The 18,960-nt window shown below is 37.7% G+C and overlaps 1 protein-coding gene across 1 annotated transcript; it reads left to right on the plus strand.

Annotated features, from left to right (window-relative positions):
* The first annotated feature begins 848 nt into the window (after positions 1-848).
* On the plus strand, positions 849-7,815 carry LOC140151710 (prenylcysteine oxidase 1-like). Its single transcript, XM_072174047.1, has 3 exons — positions 849-1,050; positions 4,899-5,093; positions 7,281-7,815. The coding sequence occupies exons 1-3, from the start codon at positions 849-851 to the stop codon at positions 7,757-7,759; spliced, it is 876 nt and encodes a 291-aa protein (XP_072030148.1). The 3' UTR covers positions 7,760-7,815.
* Positions 7,816-18,960: the final 11,145 nt, after the last annotated feature.

The raw sequence follows: 18,960 nt of genomic DNA on the forward strand, positions 1-18,960 counted from the left end.
GATCACTTAAAAGCATCTTTATGTTTATACAATAGGTTCATCACAGCCTTGATCTTCATCTCTATATTATAGAAATAACATTGAGTATCTTCACCACTTTATGATATACGCGTTGAACAGCTTTATTTCAAAACAATAATATCCCATAATACAGCCCTGATCTTCATCTCTTTATGCTATATACAAGCCACTGTTAACATCTTGATCCCTATAAAAAATGAAACCATCAGAACCTGGATTTTCAAATGTTTATTCTATACCAATCACTTTTATATACTCATTCATTTCATTCATTCATTCATACTATCTTTCTCTCTATTCTCTCTATTCCAATGTTGCCACATCACAGCCTTGATCTTCATCACTCTATACTATTACAAGTCACTTTGCTCTGACCATCTCAAGTTTATCCAGAATCATTGTTGTATTATAATAAATTTCATTACCTTGTAATGTATACACTGGGACAAATGCGCGCGCGAAAACTTTGCCATTTTTTTTGACCCCTTACTTGGTGTTCAAAATGACTCCTATGTTTTCCAACAGCTTCACCTAAGGTACTTTCCTTAAACGAAACATATTCCTGGTCTAAAAGGGTTATGAGAAAAATATTAGCATATTAACAAAAATCAGCATTTTGATGGAGTAAAGTGGAAAATGAGTACCAATTATTCTAACCCACATTGTATTGGTACAGCGTAAACAACTCAGATGTTGTCAACTCTTTTCCAATTGAAAGGTTTGACTCAGTCCCTGGTACAATGAACCTATATAGTAACCTGTACGTTATTGATATTACTTCAAACTTTGAACTTGAGGACTTCTAAAACAAAACATTGATAAAAACAATGGCGTTGAACAAGTATCAAACTGTTAACGTTTTGTTTACATTCACTGTTATTTTGGTGTGCAATTTTGCCCAACCTGGTCTTTCGGCTCCAAATATTGTCATCGTTGGAGCTGGCATTGGAGGTTCGTCATGCGCTTACTATCTCCACCAATGGATACCACAGGCCAACATCACTATACTAGAAGCAGATGACAGGATAGGTGAGTCGATGCATACACACGTACCATAATTATACGGAGCCTTATTACACCGGCAATGTACCCTTTGTTGTTTTTCAATTTCTTGATGGCCTTTTCTACCTGTAATGAGAAAGGTAAGTCTGTTGAGCTTGGATTGTAGGTTCCAGGATGGAGTGCAGTTCTTCTCGGGGAAATTTGGTGTTCAGATGTTTCCGGAAGTGTTTCCCCAGCACATGACTACTTCGTCTGCAACAGGTTTGAGAGAATTATGTTTGTCATTGTCGGCTTTGTCTTTGTTCGTTCACCAGCTAGTTTTCGGACGCTCTTAAAGGGTTTGTAACTGTTGTTTCTAGCATGGGAAGGCTGTTCCACAGCCTTTGAGTAGCCACTGAAAAGGCCCTGTCCTTCTCATACAGAGTTTGGAATTTGGAGATGCGAAATGTTTGGAGATGCGAAGCCGGTGGAGGTCAAACAAAAGAGAGGCAGCGTGAGATAAACCTTGGTAGCCGGTAAAAACGTGCGCATATTTTGTTCTGAAATTCGGAAGGTGATCCTTGTTACGGTCGGTCTTTGAGGAGAAGATTGCGAGAATCGAAACCGGACAGAATTAATGTTTGTACAAGGGTCAATGAAGCTACAAATCCTGGTGATGTTATGGATTTGACAAATTACAGATTGGCAAAGGTTAGTGATATGTTGAGACATTTATGGTGCAGTCAAAGGTCACTCCAAAATTGGGAAGATTTTGTCCGGGGATTTTGCAGCCGGTATAATGATGAGCAGAAATTACAAAAAAAAACCCGTTTTGTCGGGATTTAGTTCGAGTTTATTCTTAACCATCCAGAGCAGTTTGATATCATTAACGCATTGTGTGTGAGCTTGTAAAGTGCACAAGCAGAATCTCCGGGAATAGTAGGATTGAAGTCTTTGTAAATCTGGATATCTACGTATAAGTCCATATTAGAGTCCTAAGTGATTCGGGTATAGCAACAAACACACGCCAATATCTATTTTAAACCAATTCTAACTGAGCTATTCACTTAAAGCCTTAATGTACGATCTTTTTAAATTTTTAGATTTTTCTTTTTTTCTTCTAAAATGATAATATGCAATCATTATGAAAGTTCCCAATACATTTGGACGCGAAAAACATTGGGAATTTGCAAAGAAACAACATCATAAACTTCACATTTATCACTCGAAACATCTCGCACTATTTGGATTAGGACAGCGAGTGCGGCCTCAGAGTTAGTCTCCTACGCGGCCAGTTTGGTTACGCTCCCTCCACATGTGGAGGGAGCGTAACCAAGCTAGTTTTGTAGGAGACTACGGTTTGCGATCGTGGCCGACATAAAGTCATAATCTAAAATTATGACTTTATGTCGGACCAACAGAAAATCGTCCCGCTTTACTACAAATAGGACGAATTTGACAGTTTGCTCATAGATTTAAGTTAGAACATGTGTAAGTATTACAAATATGCCAAAAAATCGGTGTTGAAAAAAATAAAGGTAAATTCTGAAAAAAGATCGTACATTTTGACTTTAATGCCAAACTCATGAACTAATCACTTCAGCAAAATAGGGGAATTAGCAGTATGCTACAAAGAAGTCTAATTCTAGTGAGAAAAACACCCTTTTGATTGCCGGGAGCTTGTTGAAAATCATTGTGGACACATGCCAATGCAGCTTCCGTATCTTGTAGGCAGATTGCGTGGGTTCGGCCCTGGGGTTCTGCATAACGTGATCATTGACATGCAACAATTATTTTCGACTATTTTGATACTGGCTGGTAGTTCGATCTTGGACTCAAAATCAATTGTGGTGTCACCTACTCTAGAGAGTTTTCTTATTATTGGTCCCTTCCAGCCGTTGATGGAGTTTTGGCTTGGCTAAGTCCGCCTGGTCCGCCAGCCCGGAATTTAGAGCGGAAAACTGAAAGCGAGGAAGATTGTGTAGTCTGAAAACTGAAAGCTAGGATGATTGGCAGCTCCTGGCCTCGCTACTCCCCGTCTAATTGGAGCCTAAGCCAACCACTGGAAGGGGTCATTCATAAGAAAACTCTAGAGGCCCAAAACACCACAAATATACAGCAGATTTTGGGTAGATTCATGTATACCTGTTTTATTTTATTGTTGTTTTTGTTTTTAAGGTGGACGGATTGAAGAGACTACTATTGAGGGCGTTACAATAGAATTAGGAGCTGACGAATGGACAACATCTTGCAGGTAAAACATCTTAGCTCACCGGCACTGAATCAAAGAGCCAATATCACTAAATAATATTATTAAATATCACGTTCCAAGAGTTAACCACTTCCTTAGATGATTCCCATAGATTTACGTGCTATCGTAAGAGCCTAAATGCCGGGCATGCTATAGACGAATCCAACGAACCAAGTCATGGTCAGGATTTGGTCGGTCATTATTGGGTCCCCGCAAGCACCAAACAGGTGTTGTGAGTGCCCAATTGGGTGGATTAAACCCGCTTAAAATTCGATGTTAGATTCTTTTGTGTTGTAAACTGTCATCATTCTTTTGTCTACGTGTAACTCGGGTGATAGAATGCAGTTTAAAATACCCTTCAAGGCCGCATCATTTCACATTTTAGGTGAGATAGCTGGGTCCCTGTCGCGGCTAAGGCTGCCATTGAGGTGTAGGAATGCGTGAAATTGGATTCGTCTATAGGCTGATGAACAGTACTCAAATTTCATCTTATAACATTCAAACATTGAAATGAAATTCTTCAACGTACAGATACATGTCTGAATTGGTGAAGAAGCTCAACCTACCGACCAAATCTGACGATATGCAAATGGTAAAGAAGAAAACGTCTGCCGCAGATTCTCTTGTGATTTGGGATGGTAGTACTTTAACCTCAGCTCTAGACGTGGCAAGCAATGCCATCCCCTCCGTTGCTGAAACTCTTGCCGCAGTAGGTGAATTTCTGACGAGATTAGAATTAAACTACATCGATAGAGATGTTCGAGGCACATCATTTCACGATCTGCACCAGTATTTAACCAGTGCTGGTAATCTCCAAGAATATGTCAACGTGACTAGCAGGAATTTCTTCAAGAAACACGCAGTGTCTGATTTTCTACAAACATTTGGAATCGAACCTATTACGCGAGTTATTTACGGGCAAGATTTGACTGCTCATGCCTTTGCCAGTTTAGTAAGCATGACAAGCGGCATTGAATCTTGTGAGTAGCTTGAAACATTACATAATAATAATAACCACCTCTTGATTTATACCCGGGGGGGGCATATCAAAATATTTTGGTGGGTATGTTCCCCCCGGAATTTTGAAGTGGTGTGTCTTTGGGAGAACCGGTAAAAGGAGCTGCGAACAAGTAAAATGAGAACTTTTTGGAGCTGCGAACAGTCAAAATCAAGGGTCTTTCTTGGGGTCTTTTAGAGCTGAAATGATAAAAATCAAGGTCTTTCGGAGCTCTATTTTGGTCAAATATAGGGTTTTATTTGGAGCTGCGAAATCCATAAGGGGGGTCTTCCCGGGGTAACATACCCGTATGGTCATTTATGTTGAGTGCCCCCCCAGGATTTGTATTCTCTTTGGAGTTAGACAGGGGCGTATACCGTAGAGCCACCAAGCAAAAAGAGACAACATTTTCAAATCGTCACGCTGCCCGCTACTAAAATGACTCTCCTGGTACAAATGCGCGCGAAGCTCGCGAAAGATTTCAAAACACAGATATGGTCAAAATTAGGGAAATAATTGTGCCCTAAAACCGGGCCAATGGAAGATAATATATTTCAATTTTATCCCTGTGTTTCCGTGTAACCACCCTAGCTACAACCAGCGCTAAATTAATTACTAACATTCCACGATTTTTGTATTTAATTACAGCATCATCAGTAGATGGAGGAAATTCTTTGCTTCCAAAGGCACTCATTAACGCGTCAAAAGCAGACGTTATGTTAAATTCGCTCGTGACTTCAGTGACTAAGGATCCAGGCGGATATGTTGTAACATATAACAAACCTTCACCTCAACAACTGCTTGCAGATGTGGTTATCTTGGCAGCACCATTAGAGTGGACAGGTTAGGCATAAGCCAAGGCCCAATGATTTTCGCGGCGCTAAATATAAACCCGGCCGCGCGACATGCTGCGGAATTTTTACCCGTCCGTAAAAATTAAATTTTTTGGGTGCACCCACCAAGGGGTTCGGTTTTCCTGTTCAGATTAAGTTATATTTAAGGTCTCTTCATAATATTCATGAACATCATTGATTTAAATAAGAATACGTACCATTTTCCTTGTATAAGCGAGGTATCAAGCGAAGTAAAAGGCTCCGCATTCCAAGCAGTCATGACACAATTTTGCGCACGATTTTCGTGATCGAGATTTTTATTTTTGCGTAGTTTATAATAAATGCCATTTACATTTTCTCCGCGCTAATCATTGGGCCATATAAAGGATTATTAAGATTCTTGATAGTTAGGCGCGGCTTCGCTTTAGATACGGAAGACTTTACACTCAGACGCAATGATTTAGATACGGAAGACTTTGCATTAGACGCAATGATTTAATCGCTTACGTTGCGGATGAGTTGTCAAAACCTTCAATCAGATTAACGAAAATGGCATTAGCATGAAAGTTCATCTGTATTTATAATCCATATGTAGAAAGATTTAAAGTCTTGATTTCAATACAAATATGTTTACCTCCGAAATTTTCAGCTGTTGCTACTACAGCCTTCGGGTTCGTCAGCGGAATGAACCGATCGTGCACTCTTGAAGTGTGACGTAATGACCAGGTCACAGACCTCTGGTAACTTGTAGCACCCTCCGTCTTTGTTCAGAGATGGTTGGTTGGCCCTGATGTGGCCTCCTTGACTCCTCTCTCAAACCAGCGGGGTTCCCTATTCAAGATTTGGACTTTTTTCAGGTCGACGTGATGGCCCGGAGACTCTATGTGGACTGAATATGTATGGAAACCTCTGACCTTTGTTCTAGGACGCATGTGTTCAAGAGAGAACGTTCAGTCTCTCCAATGTAATATTCTTTGGAGGTGCCTCTTGTAGTCTGCCCCTGGCATGGAATCATGACACTGGACCAGTTTCGTTACTTTTCTCGGTTTTGTCTTTTGGCGCCACTACAAAATTGGCGCAATGTCTGCGTAGGTTTAAATGTTACCCGTATACCGAATTTTGGGAAATTCCTCCGAAGTGCTTCCGAAATCCCTTTGATATAGGGTAACACGTTCTGCCCATTGTGTAGTCGCACTTGGAGAGAGCTTGTGTAATGCGCTCCTTTTCCTCAACAACCACTTGAGGGTTGGTGATCACTGTTTCTGCACGATGGAATAGAGTCTGTATTACACCAAATGTGTGTTCTAATGGGTGGTTGGAAGAAAAATGCAAATATTGGTCCGTGTGCGTTGGCTTACGGTATATTTTGATTTCTAAGCTGCCGTCAGCTTGGATCACGGTTGAAGTACCCAGAAACGCGAGGGATTTATCCTCCAGTCTCCTTCGGTGGTGAATTTGATGTCTGGATCCAGCGAATTGATATGATCTGTAAATTCCTGCGCGTGTTCTTTCTTGAGCTTTGTGTGTGTGTCGTCGACATAACGATGCCACCATGCCGGGGGTGGGGCGCTGTGGTAATGGCTATTTGTTCTTCCATGAACATTGCTATCCACCATTTTTATACGAGAAGCACTGAACCGGAATCGACCCTTATTGGTCCGTGAAATACTATTGTCCGTGGTAAGTGGTTTAATGACCGACAAAATATATTATAATTATTGTTTTGCCATCACACTTGGGTGATGGGCTACTAAGGAATGAAATCAAAATTAGGTTGACTGCGAAGTTACGCCCGCCCGAAGTAATTAGGGATGAAATCCCTTCGGTTTCCATTGTTTTATAAAATAGAAACCGGACGGATTTCATCCAAAATTACTTCGATATAATACTATAGGCCGATTTCATTCGATCCATGATTCAAGTGGGAATATCGCGACTACTCAAACTTAGGAAGCTTTAGGAATTCCTCGGCATTGCGTCCAGTGGTTACTTGGCATTGCGTCCGGTGATATTCAAGACAGAAGGTTTTTGCGTCAGACATAAGAAATCTTTTAGTGTGGGATACTGGGTCTAAGTGAAGCGTTCTGTTTGATGCAATTGCGTTCTCATATCTAAAATGGAACCTCAAGTAACAAATTATAATTATAATGCTTTTAATTTCATATTATTGCTACTTCTTTGTCTAATATCTTTACAGATATAGCATTTCGAAATTTTCCAGAAGACCCAGCCAGCAAGCAGCCACGCAGGACCTGGACCTATTGGTACGTCCATTACGTTTCAGCCAAATCACTCAATAACGCATATTTTAACCAGCCTCAGAATTGGAACCAGCCCCAAGATATCTTGACAACGAGCAATGCTTCAACTACATGGGCAACTATTCAATTTATAACCAACAACAACGGACTGAACATCTACAAACTTTTCTGTTTCCAAAATATAACGTCAACGATAAACAAGTACTTCCTGGGTGTCAAGACAGTTCATGTCAAATATTGGAAATATACTTTTCCTGAGCTGATGCCAATCCAAAAAGATTCACAATTTCAAGATATCGAACTTGATGACAATTTGTTTAATATTAATACAATGGAAAGTGTAGCATCGGCGATGGAAGGATCGGTTATAAGTGGTCGGAATGTGGCGATGATAGTCAAAGAAAAATGGCCGTAAATACAAAATGTCAAAATCAGTGGCGTAGCGTGAGTCAACCTATTGGGTGGGGGCACCGACCATGATGGGGAGGCCACTGGGCCTCATGGGGGGAGGGGCACAAATTTCTTATAGGATTTTCTAAATTTTCAAATCGATTGTGGGCACGTGCCCACCATCCCCCCCCCACCTGTGTCCCATGACGTTACGCAACTTACGCCACTGGTTCAAGTTATATACGTTAACAAAAATAACGAAATATTTAAACCATAAGAGCAAAAATGACCTTAGTTTCTAGTCTTCAAAAAGGCTAAGCCTTGGCCAGGTCAAAGGCCTGTTAATAATTTTCGTGGTCCAATAATTTACGCTTGTGAAAATGATGTGCTGATCAGGGGCGTAACTAGGGGGGGGGCAGAATTGACCAATTCAGCATCTATTCTGCACCCCTCCAAGCGATAAAAGTCAAAATTTTCGCGCGCTTCGCGCGCATTTCAGCACAAAATCAATTTAACAAAAACATTTTAAGACCGATATTCAACTTTTAGTAACCAAAATTATTAGTTGTAGGCCTTATATTTCCAAAGTTTCTCGCGCTCCGCGCGCAATTGTTTCTAGAATTGGGAGCGCCATTATGTGTGTGGGGGCGCCAATTTTGTTTCTTGCCCCGGGCGCTACCAACCCTAGTTACGCCACTGGTGCTGATTAAAAGCACACTCACGCTTCTTGTTTTGAACTTCTTGTTTATTCTATCAATAGTGCAGTTATATACTTAAAAATCAAAGAAAGTACGTGGAAAACCTGCCAGTGACATGGTGACTTCACAATTATATTAATTCATTTGGTTGAAACCTATTTTTTGTATCACAGAGAAATTAACTTCTGATTGATCAAAATTGCTCAATTGGCAAACTGATAGACAAGCTGGCATCAGTGACAGTCTTATAGGCTCCCGCCATGAGTAATGTTATGTTAAATACGAACCAGTGAAATTCATTTGATAGTTGGTCGAATCCAACGAAAAGTGTACACGGCATGTTCAGGGCCATAACTTAAAAGTATTAATCAATTGGCATTCATTTTTGTATTGTGTTTATTCGCCTTGATCATACGCTTCGCGCCATATATAATAAGACCCCCTTCTGTGAAAAACTTAGACACAGATACCCCAAAACATGCTATTTTTACCCATTTTTTCAAAATATTTCTTAAAGTATTTTTAAAAACATCTAAATCAGTTATGAAAAGAAGTCATTGGATTGAATCTAAATTGATTTCCTGAAAGGTGTGTATTCAAAGATTGCCTGTTCAATTTTTCACATATTTGTACATAATTATGAATTTTTTGTGATAATTTTTTTTGTGGTTTTTTATTTCATTACCTACGAATACAATTTTTCATAGCACTAGATATATCTTTAAAAAATGGAAATCACTAATAAATGCGCAATTGATACAAGCTTTGATATGTCTAATACTGAAATGCATTGCATTCGGACATCTTTATTATTGTGTTTAGCTGCCAGAAATTCTAAATGGCACAAAGGTAGGTTTGGTAAAAAATATGCATTACCTCCGAATACATGTTAAAAGCTGTGCCATTTCCACAAAGTGAGAGAATAGTAAACAATAGTTAAGCAATAGGTGCAGGGTAATACACTCTTTATTTCTACCAAGTTTCAATAACCTGCGTTTAAATATTTCTGAGATGTCAACAATAAAAGCAAGTATTCGTAGGTAAATTTCGGTAACCGAATGTTACCTACGAATACACTTTGACATCATGACAGTATTGTGAAACACCGCCATTCATGCCAATGCCCATATTGGTACATAACGAAGGCCTGTATGTTTGCTATCAAATCATATGTCAATGAAAGTTGCGAATTCACATACATGCCCACCATGCAAAACTGAATACGGCTTAATTGGTGAAAAATATGTACTGAAATAGACGACGGTCTGCTCATTTGAAAGAAAAATCAGATTCAAAGAAGATTAGAAGGGGATAAATACTTGGATTTGTCAACTGTCATGTGTGCTTCATTTTAAATGTTTACCGACCTTCTGGTTTCTGAGTAATTTGTGTCCAAATTGATTTATTCGAAGGTAACTTTTGACGTTTTCGCTAAGGTTACCTACGAATACCATGGAAAAAACGACTGTTCTCATTGTCTCATGATCTAGACAACACATTGATGGACCCTGGTATAAAGCTAATTGTAGTTGCCCTCAAACGAAAGGCCACAAGACGTAACTGACTCCAAGATGGACTTCACAAGTCTGCAATAACGGTTTTAATCGATTTGTGTGCAATTAAGCAAATTAAAGTCACTTTAGTGCCTTTGTTTCTTACTTCAATCCTCTTTCAACCGCTGTGAACCGACATTATTAATACATGATAGGGTCTAAAGTATCAATAAACGCACATAAAGAAAATAATACATTCAAAGTGCTTTATAAAATGAAGTTTTGATTGCGATATCCACCAAAAGTCTAATTCTTACCTACAAATACTGAAATGTTACTTACGAATACAGCATAATACATGACATGTGTAATGAAGTGTCCCTACCAATGGAAATTAATTGTCAAAAACTTTAAGCGGTACCCCAGGACACTATTATTACCCATATACGGATTCATTCAACAATTATTTATTATGTAAAATTGCTGATTAACTACTTGTATATCAAAATGAAGTGGTCAAAATCTTGCTAAAAGCATCAAAATTTTTTGATCTAAGGTAATAGCATTTATTCATTTGGACGTACCATCTGAAAGAGATCTAAAACTACCATTTTATTAATTCATTACCATAATAGCAAAATTTAAACCTATAAACTCTATATAGATATTGTTAAATCGCTCATGTTACCTACGAATACCCGGGTTTCTTCACCTTTTCATTGTATAAAGCGTTAGGTGTATGCGTATAATTCCTAATATTCTTGAAAACATATATCATACTCGTTCTTATACAATGTGTAAATTGATTCATACTCATTTGATAAATAAAATACAGAAACTGACCTAAACTTCATTTTCAAAAATAAACTAGCATAAATTGACTAAGATCATATTGATCGCGTTATTAAAATAAAAACAAATATTTTCTGGTTGAGCTAGCATTTTCCTGACACCCTGTGGTCTACATTACACGAAAAAAAGCGTTAATGGGAATATTCCATTTGTTTTAGGTTGATTAGTATTGCGATAGTGAAAGCATCCTAGTGGTATTCGTAGGTAACATTGGGTTTTGATATCACATTTACTATCACACGTCCTGGATTTATTTTTCAAGATTAGTAATGGCACTTTTGGTTCCTATAAGGCCAATATGTCATCAATCAATGGGCAAAAGGAAAAAATTGTGGAGACATTTTTATTTCGGACTTTTATTTTTGGCCCGTGGACACTTTTGGTTGGATTCGACCAGTTACACCCACAGAGCTATTAAATTATGGAGACACAATAGATTACGTAACGCATTGTTCCCTTGTGCCGATTTGATTTGCCGACAAGCTATTCATCGAGAGATAAGTTTTGTTCAGGACAAAAGGGTTCCGCCATTAAATCGGTAACTGGCCCGACAGCGTATTAACGCTATACCAAGCAGGCTGCTGTCAATAAGTGATCAAAACTTCATGTGAAAGCGCCCACTTCAGCGAAAGGTACCTTTTGTTCTCATACAACCCACGGGTGTGATTGAATCATCGCCAGCACACAAAAGCACACTTTACCGTCGATGTACAGTTATTTATACCGCCCACGTTAATTTAGGCGCCTCATTTAAATAATTTGAATAGAGTTGTTGATCGATTATCCTTAACAACGTAGCATGGCTCTCAGGTATAGTGGTACCGTGCGCCGGCGCTATGGGTTTGGGATTTTCTATTGCTACATTAGTGGAACCAATGTTTTTTGGCATCCTTAAACGTGAAAGGATAAAAATTTGATTGGTTCAATTTTTTTCTATGGCCCCTGTGGTTCCCACGACGGGTCAAAGGTTACAGTAGTGCCAAAACTCAAAAACAGTCCCATCATGTTGTTATGTATCTCACAGGGAATAGTCAATTGTCATATTTTTCTACAGTGCTTAGTTCAGGAGTTAATAAGGTCGAATAGGTCAAAACATTCATACACAGATGTCAAAATTTAAAAATGGTCCGATTTAACTGGTGTCAAATTACTCCTCTTAACACAAGAAATCTCAAACATATACTTAATTCACAATTTTGGTGCAATTTGTATTGTCCTGTCCCCTTCAGAGTTGATGCAGCCAAAGTCCAATAGAAATATGTACATGACCCATGATTTCATCCGATTCCGAGGTTAAACATTCCTCAATCAAATTATTTTCCTATTTGGTTTGTCAAGAGGAGTAATTTGAGACAATTTTTAATGGGTGCATTTTAAAAATTTGGCCTCTATGCATGAGATATTTGACATTTGACCTAATTTCTTTTAACCTTGGCCCGTAACCAAGATTTATTTGGGGGGGGGGGGCTGATTTTGAAAAAGTGGACTTTCTTTTCATAATTTTGACCTTTTTGACCAAAAGGCATGAACAAAACCCAATTTTTTCGCTCGATACGCTCGCAAATGGGATTTTATGGGTCAAGAAAGGGGACTTTTAAGGCGTTTTGGGATGGGGTCCACCCCAGCCCCCCTGGTTATGGGCCTGTTTTTACCCCTAACCACCTGGCATCTAGACGTTGTCCCCTAATACCGAATTGACCCCACTTGGGCCGATAGCACCCAGAGCGATGGTGACCATTTTTGGGCGAGGTGCGGCGTATTGGGCGAGCACCTTGGTCTGGGGCGGACATTTTAAAAATGAATATAGAAGAGCAGCAACGACATCACTTGCATTACATTCCAGATTTTAAATCTACATCATTTGCAAAATTTGAGGAAATTCGCATGAGTCCATTTTATTTTAGGGCCATTTGTCTATAACTGGTCTTTACATGTAGCCCTATGGAGAGAGTGCCTGTTGAGGGCGCTATAACCCCCATTTTAGGAACAAAAATGTGATTTAAAAAAAACGGACTAGTGCGAATTTTCTAAAATTTTCAGAGTATGTAGTATGAACATGTAGAAATATAATCAAGTAGTTGCCCTACCTGCTCTTCTCCGAAAAAATAAAAAGTCCTATACCTCAATGATAATGAAACCTAGGTGCGAGGTGCGGCGACAGCGGTGATAGCCTACGGCGAGTTTTGTAATTATTACTTGATTTTGATATTTAAGTAATACGATAAAGTCATCATAGGTAGTAATTTGTTTGTATCATACTGCAGTTACTGTCCGTTTTCCTATACACAATACACAGTGCTCTTTCCCATTGACGCGTGACCTCTACAAATAGCCCTACGTTAAAAGTATGGGGATATGACTAGTTAACGTCGTTGTGTGAAAAATAACCGGCCAATATTAGAAGTACTCTTCTAAAGTTCTAGAAAATATAGTTTTTTAACATGTCCTAAATTTTTAGCTAATTTAGATGTTTGGAAATATTCGTACTTTGGTGTTTTAGTTAATGTTATAGGTAATACTACATTGCCTAGTTAACGTCGCTGTGTGAAAAATAACCGGCCAATATTAAAAGTACTCTTCTAAAATTCTAGACAATATAGTTTTGTAACATGTCCTAAATTTTAGCTAATTTAGGTGTTTGGAGAGGGTCGTACTTTTGTGTTTTAGGAAGGATATGTAAACGACAGATAACACCAAAAATATGAAGAAATTATTTCCAAACCGTGTTAAGTCAACAATCATTATGTTGCTCATTTTCAAGAATGCTGGTTTACAAAAAGCACGCCATTGTCTCATTTCGTGAACAAAGGTACACATACCATTGTTTCCTTTCGTTTCCTTTATAATCGGTTCCCCAACTGAAGCTATAATACAAACTTTATTGTGATATCGCACATGAAAACAGTCACATGTGCACAGCCAGAGAAGATCCGATTTAATCAGTTGAGCTGTTTCAATGAGTGTTATCTTGGTTTAATAGCTTTTAATGGGGTTAAGTCCCGCAAAGGTCGAGATGAATTCTACTGTAGACATGACTGCATCATGTTAAAAGAAATAACAAAAATAATTATTTAAGGAATAGAAATACTATTTGGAAATTGCAGCAAGATTTGCAGATGTCTTTATTTGAACAGTACCAGTTCTCCAGTTTTGCTAGTTTTCCTAATCTTTGGGCTAGCATAAAGGTCATGCTTTTATACTGACAGCTTCGCTATGTGCATTGTGTTCAGTGTGTACATAGGCTATTTTCTTGTGACAAATTATGCTTGCTGATGCCTGTATAATGTATTACAGACAAATTATTAGAATGCATGTGCAGCCCTGTCCTGCATGTATGTAGCACCAGTAGAAATGGCCCAGGTTGAATAAAATAAATAAACCTTTGAATGAATAATTGAATATTTTAATCCCTGGATTATATTTGTTGGGACAAAATAATGATATAGTTTGACGCTTTGAAATACAGTTATGTTAATCATGATCAAACTTTTCCCCTCATAAGTTGTATCAAAACAATATATTGAGGAAATAGATATGACAGATTTTGAAACTTTGACATAGCCCAGACCTGTTGTCTCACCAGAGAAGATGAGCAGAAGTCTTCTCATCTGATGATAAAAAAACCTCTAGGTATGATAACGAAAATGTTTTAAATAACTATTATCTACAAAAATTATAACAATGGTTTATATAAAATGTTAATATAAAACGTTATGATGTGAAGGGTTAATATAAAATCAGGGAAAATATGTTCCAACTGACCAGCAGGGAACCAAAGGATGGATCCAAACGGATATAACAGTGTCACACTCACACTAGCAATGGATAAGATTAAAATCAGGGGAAATATGACACAACATGATCAATAATGGGGGAATAACATAAACGAAACTCTTTTAACTTTGTTTATACGTTTTGTGTTATTCCCCCATTGGAAATCGATGTTGTGTAATATTTTCCCTGTTTTTAATTGTGAAGGGTTACTCATTCTTTCATTTCTCTTGACAATTTTTTCATTTGCTCGCCCTATTCCTTTTAAAAGGAATTTTTATCTATTGTGTAGCGGGTTCAAAATATTAATCCCTGCCATTTATTTTTGGGGCGCCCTCTACGGAGGCGGCCCACAATATAGGCATGAGTTTGTGAGAAGCTTCTAATTTCACTCTTACTAGATTTACTCCGCAATTGTTTTGCTAAAATTATGCCCTTGCTCAGAAATAAAACCACAATATGCTTGGATTTTATTTTATTATTGTTTTCTGTTATGCACAGGATAAAATGGTGTGCGTATATTCTTTGTTTAAAAGACAAAATTAATGGATTTGTAAAACACCAAATAATTCGAGACCTTTGACATTTGTAACCAATTTACCGCCTCTTAGAACCCGATAGACGGTGACCAACACTATGGACTACAATAGCCTAATCTGAATGGCATAGGCCAATAACCTCAAATAAACAATCATAGTGCAAAATTTGACCTAACTTGCAGAGTATGAGTTTTTGTACCCAAAGTTTCAAAGTCAGGCATCTTATCAAGATCAAGATAGTGATAGTGAAATAACAATTAACATGCTTATCTTACCAAGGTCTTATCTATCTGCATGGGGTAATTGGAAATTATGGTGTAGCCTATTTGTTTTAAGGATGAAACAACTGGCTCCTTTTGCATGGAAATTAGAACAAATTACTGTACAAGCTGTATCAAAAAGTTTGGTACCCAGCAGTTTTGATAGTAATTGAAAAGCCTGGTTCTTCCAAATGCAATATCGGGTCCCCCTTAAAATGATAAAATGATCAGACCATAAATCTTTTGTGACTGTTTATGACATTAATCAACAAATTATGCGGATCCTAGATGTGTCGAGGATGTTATGTTTATGAACAAAACGTTACGTTTGTATTTTCAACATTGTTAATCATTGCTATATGTTAACAAATTAAAGTTCTGTAATTATTTTAATTCTTCAATGCTAAGTTAGTAAGTATTCTTTTGGATATCATCAAATTGTAAATCTCTAGTCAGATTTTCAGTGTGTTAACAACTATGTATCAAAGATGTTACGTTCATGTACAAAACATTAACGTTCTTATCTTGTAAACATTGTATACCCATATAGCTACTTTTATGAAGAATGAATGTTCTGTAATTGTCTTTTATCCTTCATCTCTATTAGATTTTCAGTGTATTAGCAAGTAGATGATGTATATGTATCACAGACGTTATGATGTATATGTATCACAGACGTTATACATTCATAAAATCTTTTCTTTTGGTCAACATAAGGGTAGATCCTCTTCTATACTATCCATCATATACCCCCTGCATAACGAAATTCAACAATATTCAATATCCAAAGCAATATCATCACTACAATATGCCCCAAAATTGAACTCCATCGCAAATTGACACGACAGCTTCATTCCAATTCAATTTATTTCATCCAAAACGGTCCTGTGATACACCTTCCCCAATCAAACACATTTCTCTTGCATTTGATCATCTTCTACTCTTCCCTAGAAAAAATCATTATGATACCAAATCCCCGGGACCAAATCTAAACACCATGCCATGGAATTCACCATATCACGTCCAAGCTCACATAATTTGGGCGCCCCATTCCTTTTTAAAGGAATTTTTATTCACATCTTACATATGGCAATTCTAATTTCATTTTCAAGTTCAAGAGTTTTAATTGATTTCCAGTGACCTCAATTTAAATAATTCCCAAGTTTCCCCAAGTTGTTTGCTGATAACCTAGCCTCGGGGTGCCATAACCATGATAACACCACTAGCCATGGACGTAGTCCGGCTGCAAACATCATATTTTGGGGGTTAGATGGTTTTGCCAGTTAAAGTTTGCTTTTTGCTGGTTATTGATCTTTGAGTGGTGTAGAAAAAGATTCCGTGGGATGTAAAATCGTCACCCTTGGGCAATCCGAGATATTCAAGATGGCCGCCACGTATCTCTGAAATAACATTCAAATGGTGTTTTAGTGACAAACGGTATCATACCAAATAACTATAGTGTTCTGGGCAGTTAAAGTTTGTTTTTTGCTGATAAATGATCTTTGAGTGGTGTAGAATAATATTCTAAGGGGTGTGAAATTATCACCCTTGGGCAATCCGAGATATTCAAGATGGCCGCCACGTATCTCTGAAATAGCATTCAAATGGTGTTTTATTGACAAAAGGTATCATACCAAATACTGTTTTGGGCAGTTAAAGTTTATTTTTTTGCTGATAAATGATCTTTGAGTGGTGTAGAATAAGATTCTAGGGGTGTAAAATTATCACCCTTGGGCAATCCGAGATATTCAAAATGGCCGATTCGTAACTCTGAAATAGCATTCAAATGGTGTTTTAGTGACAAATGGTATCATACCAAATAATTATAGTGTTTTGGGCAGGTAAAGTTAGTTTTTTTGCTGATGAATGATCTTTGAGTGGTGTAGGATAAGATGCTATGGGGTGTGAAATTGTCACCCTCGGGCAATCCAAGATATTCAAGATGGTCGCCACGTATCTCTGAAATAGCATTCAAATGGTGTTTTATTGACAAAAGGTATCATGCCAAATACTGTTTTGGGCAGTTAAAGTTTATTTTTTTGCTGATAAATGGTCTTTGAGTGGTGTAGAATAAGATTCTAGGGTGTTTAAAATTGTCACTCTTGGGCAATCCGAGATAATATTCAAAATGGCAGATTCGTAACTCTGAAATAGCATTCAAATGATGTTTTAGTGACAAATGGTATCATACCAAATACTGTTCTGGGCAGTTAATGTTTGTTTTTTTGCTGATAAATGATCTTTGAGTGGTGTAGAATAAGATTCTAGGGGTGTAAAATTGTCACCCTTGGGCAATCCGAGATATTCAAAATGGCCGACACGTAACTCTTAAATAGCATTCAACTGATTTGTTTTGGTAACAAAACACATAATTATAGCGTATTTAGTGCGCATTAATGGTAGTGTGGACTCAACATATAATATATGCACGTAGATTATGAATTGACACGCTTCAGTGATCCCAAATTGCCATGATGGCGTCCCGTGAAATGTGTAATGTATGCTCATAATAGGTAACTGTCTTTTCTTAACATGTTGAATGGTTTGCATAACATATCATACTCATACGTTTCTTGTTATTTAATTTAATCATATATTGTCATCATGAAATATGTTCTTTAACACAAATACCGAGAATTGTAGCTATAATTGTATGACACTCTTTCAAAATACACTTTCAAGGAGAGTGAAGATATAATTACTGTTCCAAGGGAGTAATTTGAGTAATAGCCCACATTTCCCCACATTTGTATGTGCTAAGATTGAGTTTTGAAAATGACAAACTGGCCTATATTATACTGCGAGAAAACATTCCAACGTGCGCAGAAAAAAGACAGCATATTTTCTTCAGTCATTTAAAAAAAAAAAAATTGTTTCAATTTATCTTCACATACCGATACGGGAACGAATGTAATAATGCTCATCGTTGCTCTCTGAACAATGGGCCAGCACGTATACAAACAACCATCAATGCAAGCAAGATTATGAGTATGATTTGTATATCAGCTTATGCCTGAAAAATGATAACTTTCTTAAGATTAACTATGATCATAAAAATTGTAAATACACACGCAAAACTAATATTGGCAATTATGTAGAAGATGGTTCTACCCAGTCCGTCAAACGACTACGTTGATCTTCCCTCCACTTTGACTTCCAGAGAATACTAATGTGGGGAAGTTTGTGAACTTCAAAAGATTCAAAGCATCCAGACAGATGGAAGCTTGCATATATGTACATATCTACACATGAACGTTATGACAACATTTGAGTATCTGATAGAAAAATGCGTGATCGTGGTGATAGCTAGGCAAATGAAATCAGAGAACGTTTAGAAATCTCTGTGAGTGATCTTCACGCGATGGGAATTAGGCATCACAGAGATCCTGTGCCTCAAGGAAGAACAGATGATTGTGTTTTCAATTCAGTGAGTGTTCCAGGTTAAAGAAGAAATAAAACAAGCAAACAAACTGTAATGTTTTACTGTTTTTAGTGACAAAAGCAATACACGCTGTGATGTTGCAGCATCTGAAGAAGATGCAACTGATGAATTCCTAAAACATGCTGTAGATGTCCTATCTGGTGATAAGAGTCGCATTTGGAAACCTGCTGA

This window comes from Amphiura filiformis, chromosome 5 (genome assembly GCF_039555335.1).
Source record: "Amphiura filiformis chromosome 5, Afil_fr2py, whole genome shotgun sequence".
In the NCBI taxonomy this organism is placed as follows: Eukaryota; Metazoa; Echinodermata; class Ophiuroidea; order Amphilepidida; family Amphiuridae; genus Amphiura; species Amphiura filiformis.

Bases quoted from the DNA above. Each gene is read 5' to 3' on its own strand.
- LOC140151710 (XM_072174047.1), top strand. From the start codon at position 849: ATGGCGTTGAACAAGTATCAAACTGTTAACGTTTTGTTTACATTCACT. The intron at 1,051-4,898 runs GTGAGTCGATGC...ATTTAATTACAG, and splicing joins AGAAGCAGATGACAGGATAG to CATCATCAGTAGATGGAGGA. The intron at 5,094-7,280 runs GTTAGGCATAAG...ATATCTTTACAG, and splicing joins AGCACCATTAGAGTGGACAG to ATATAGCATTTCGAAATTTT.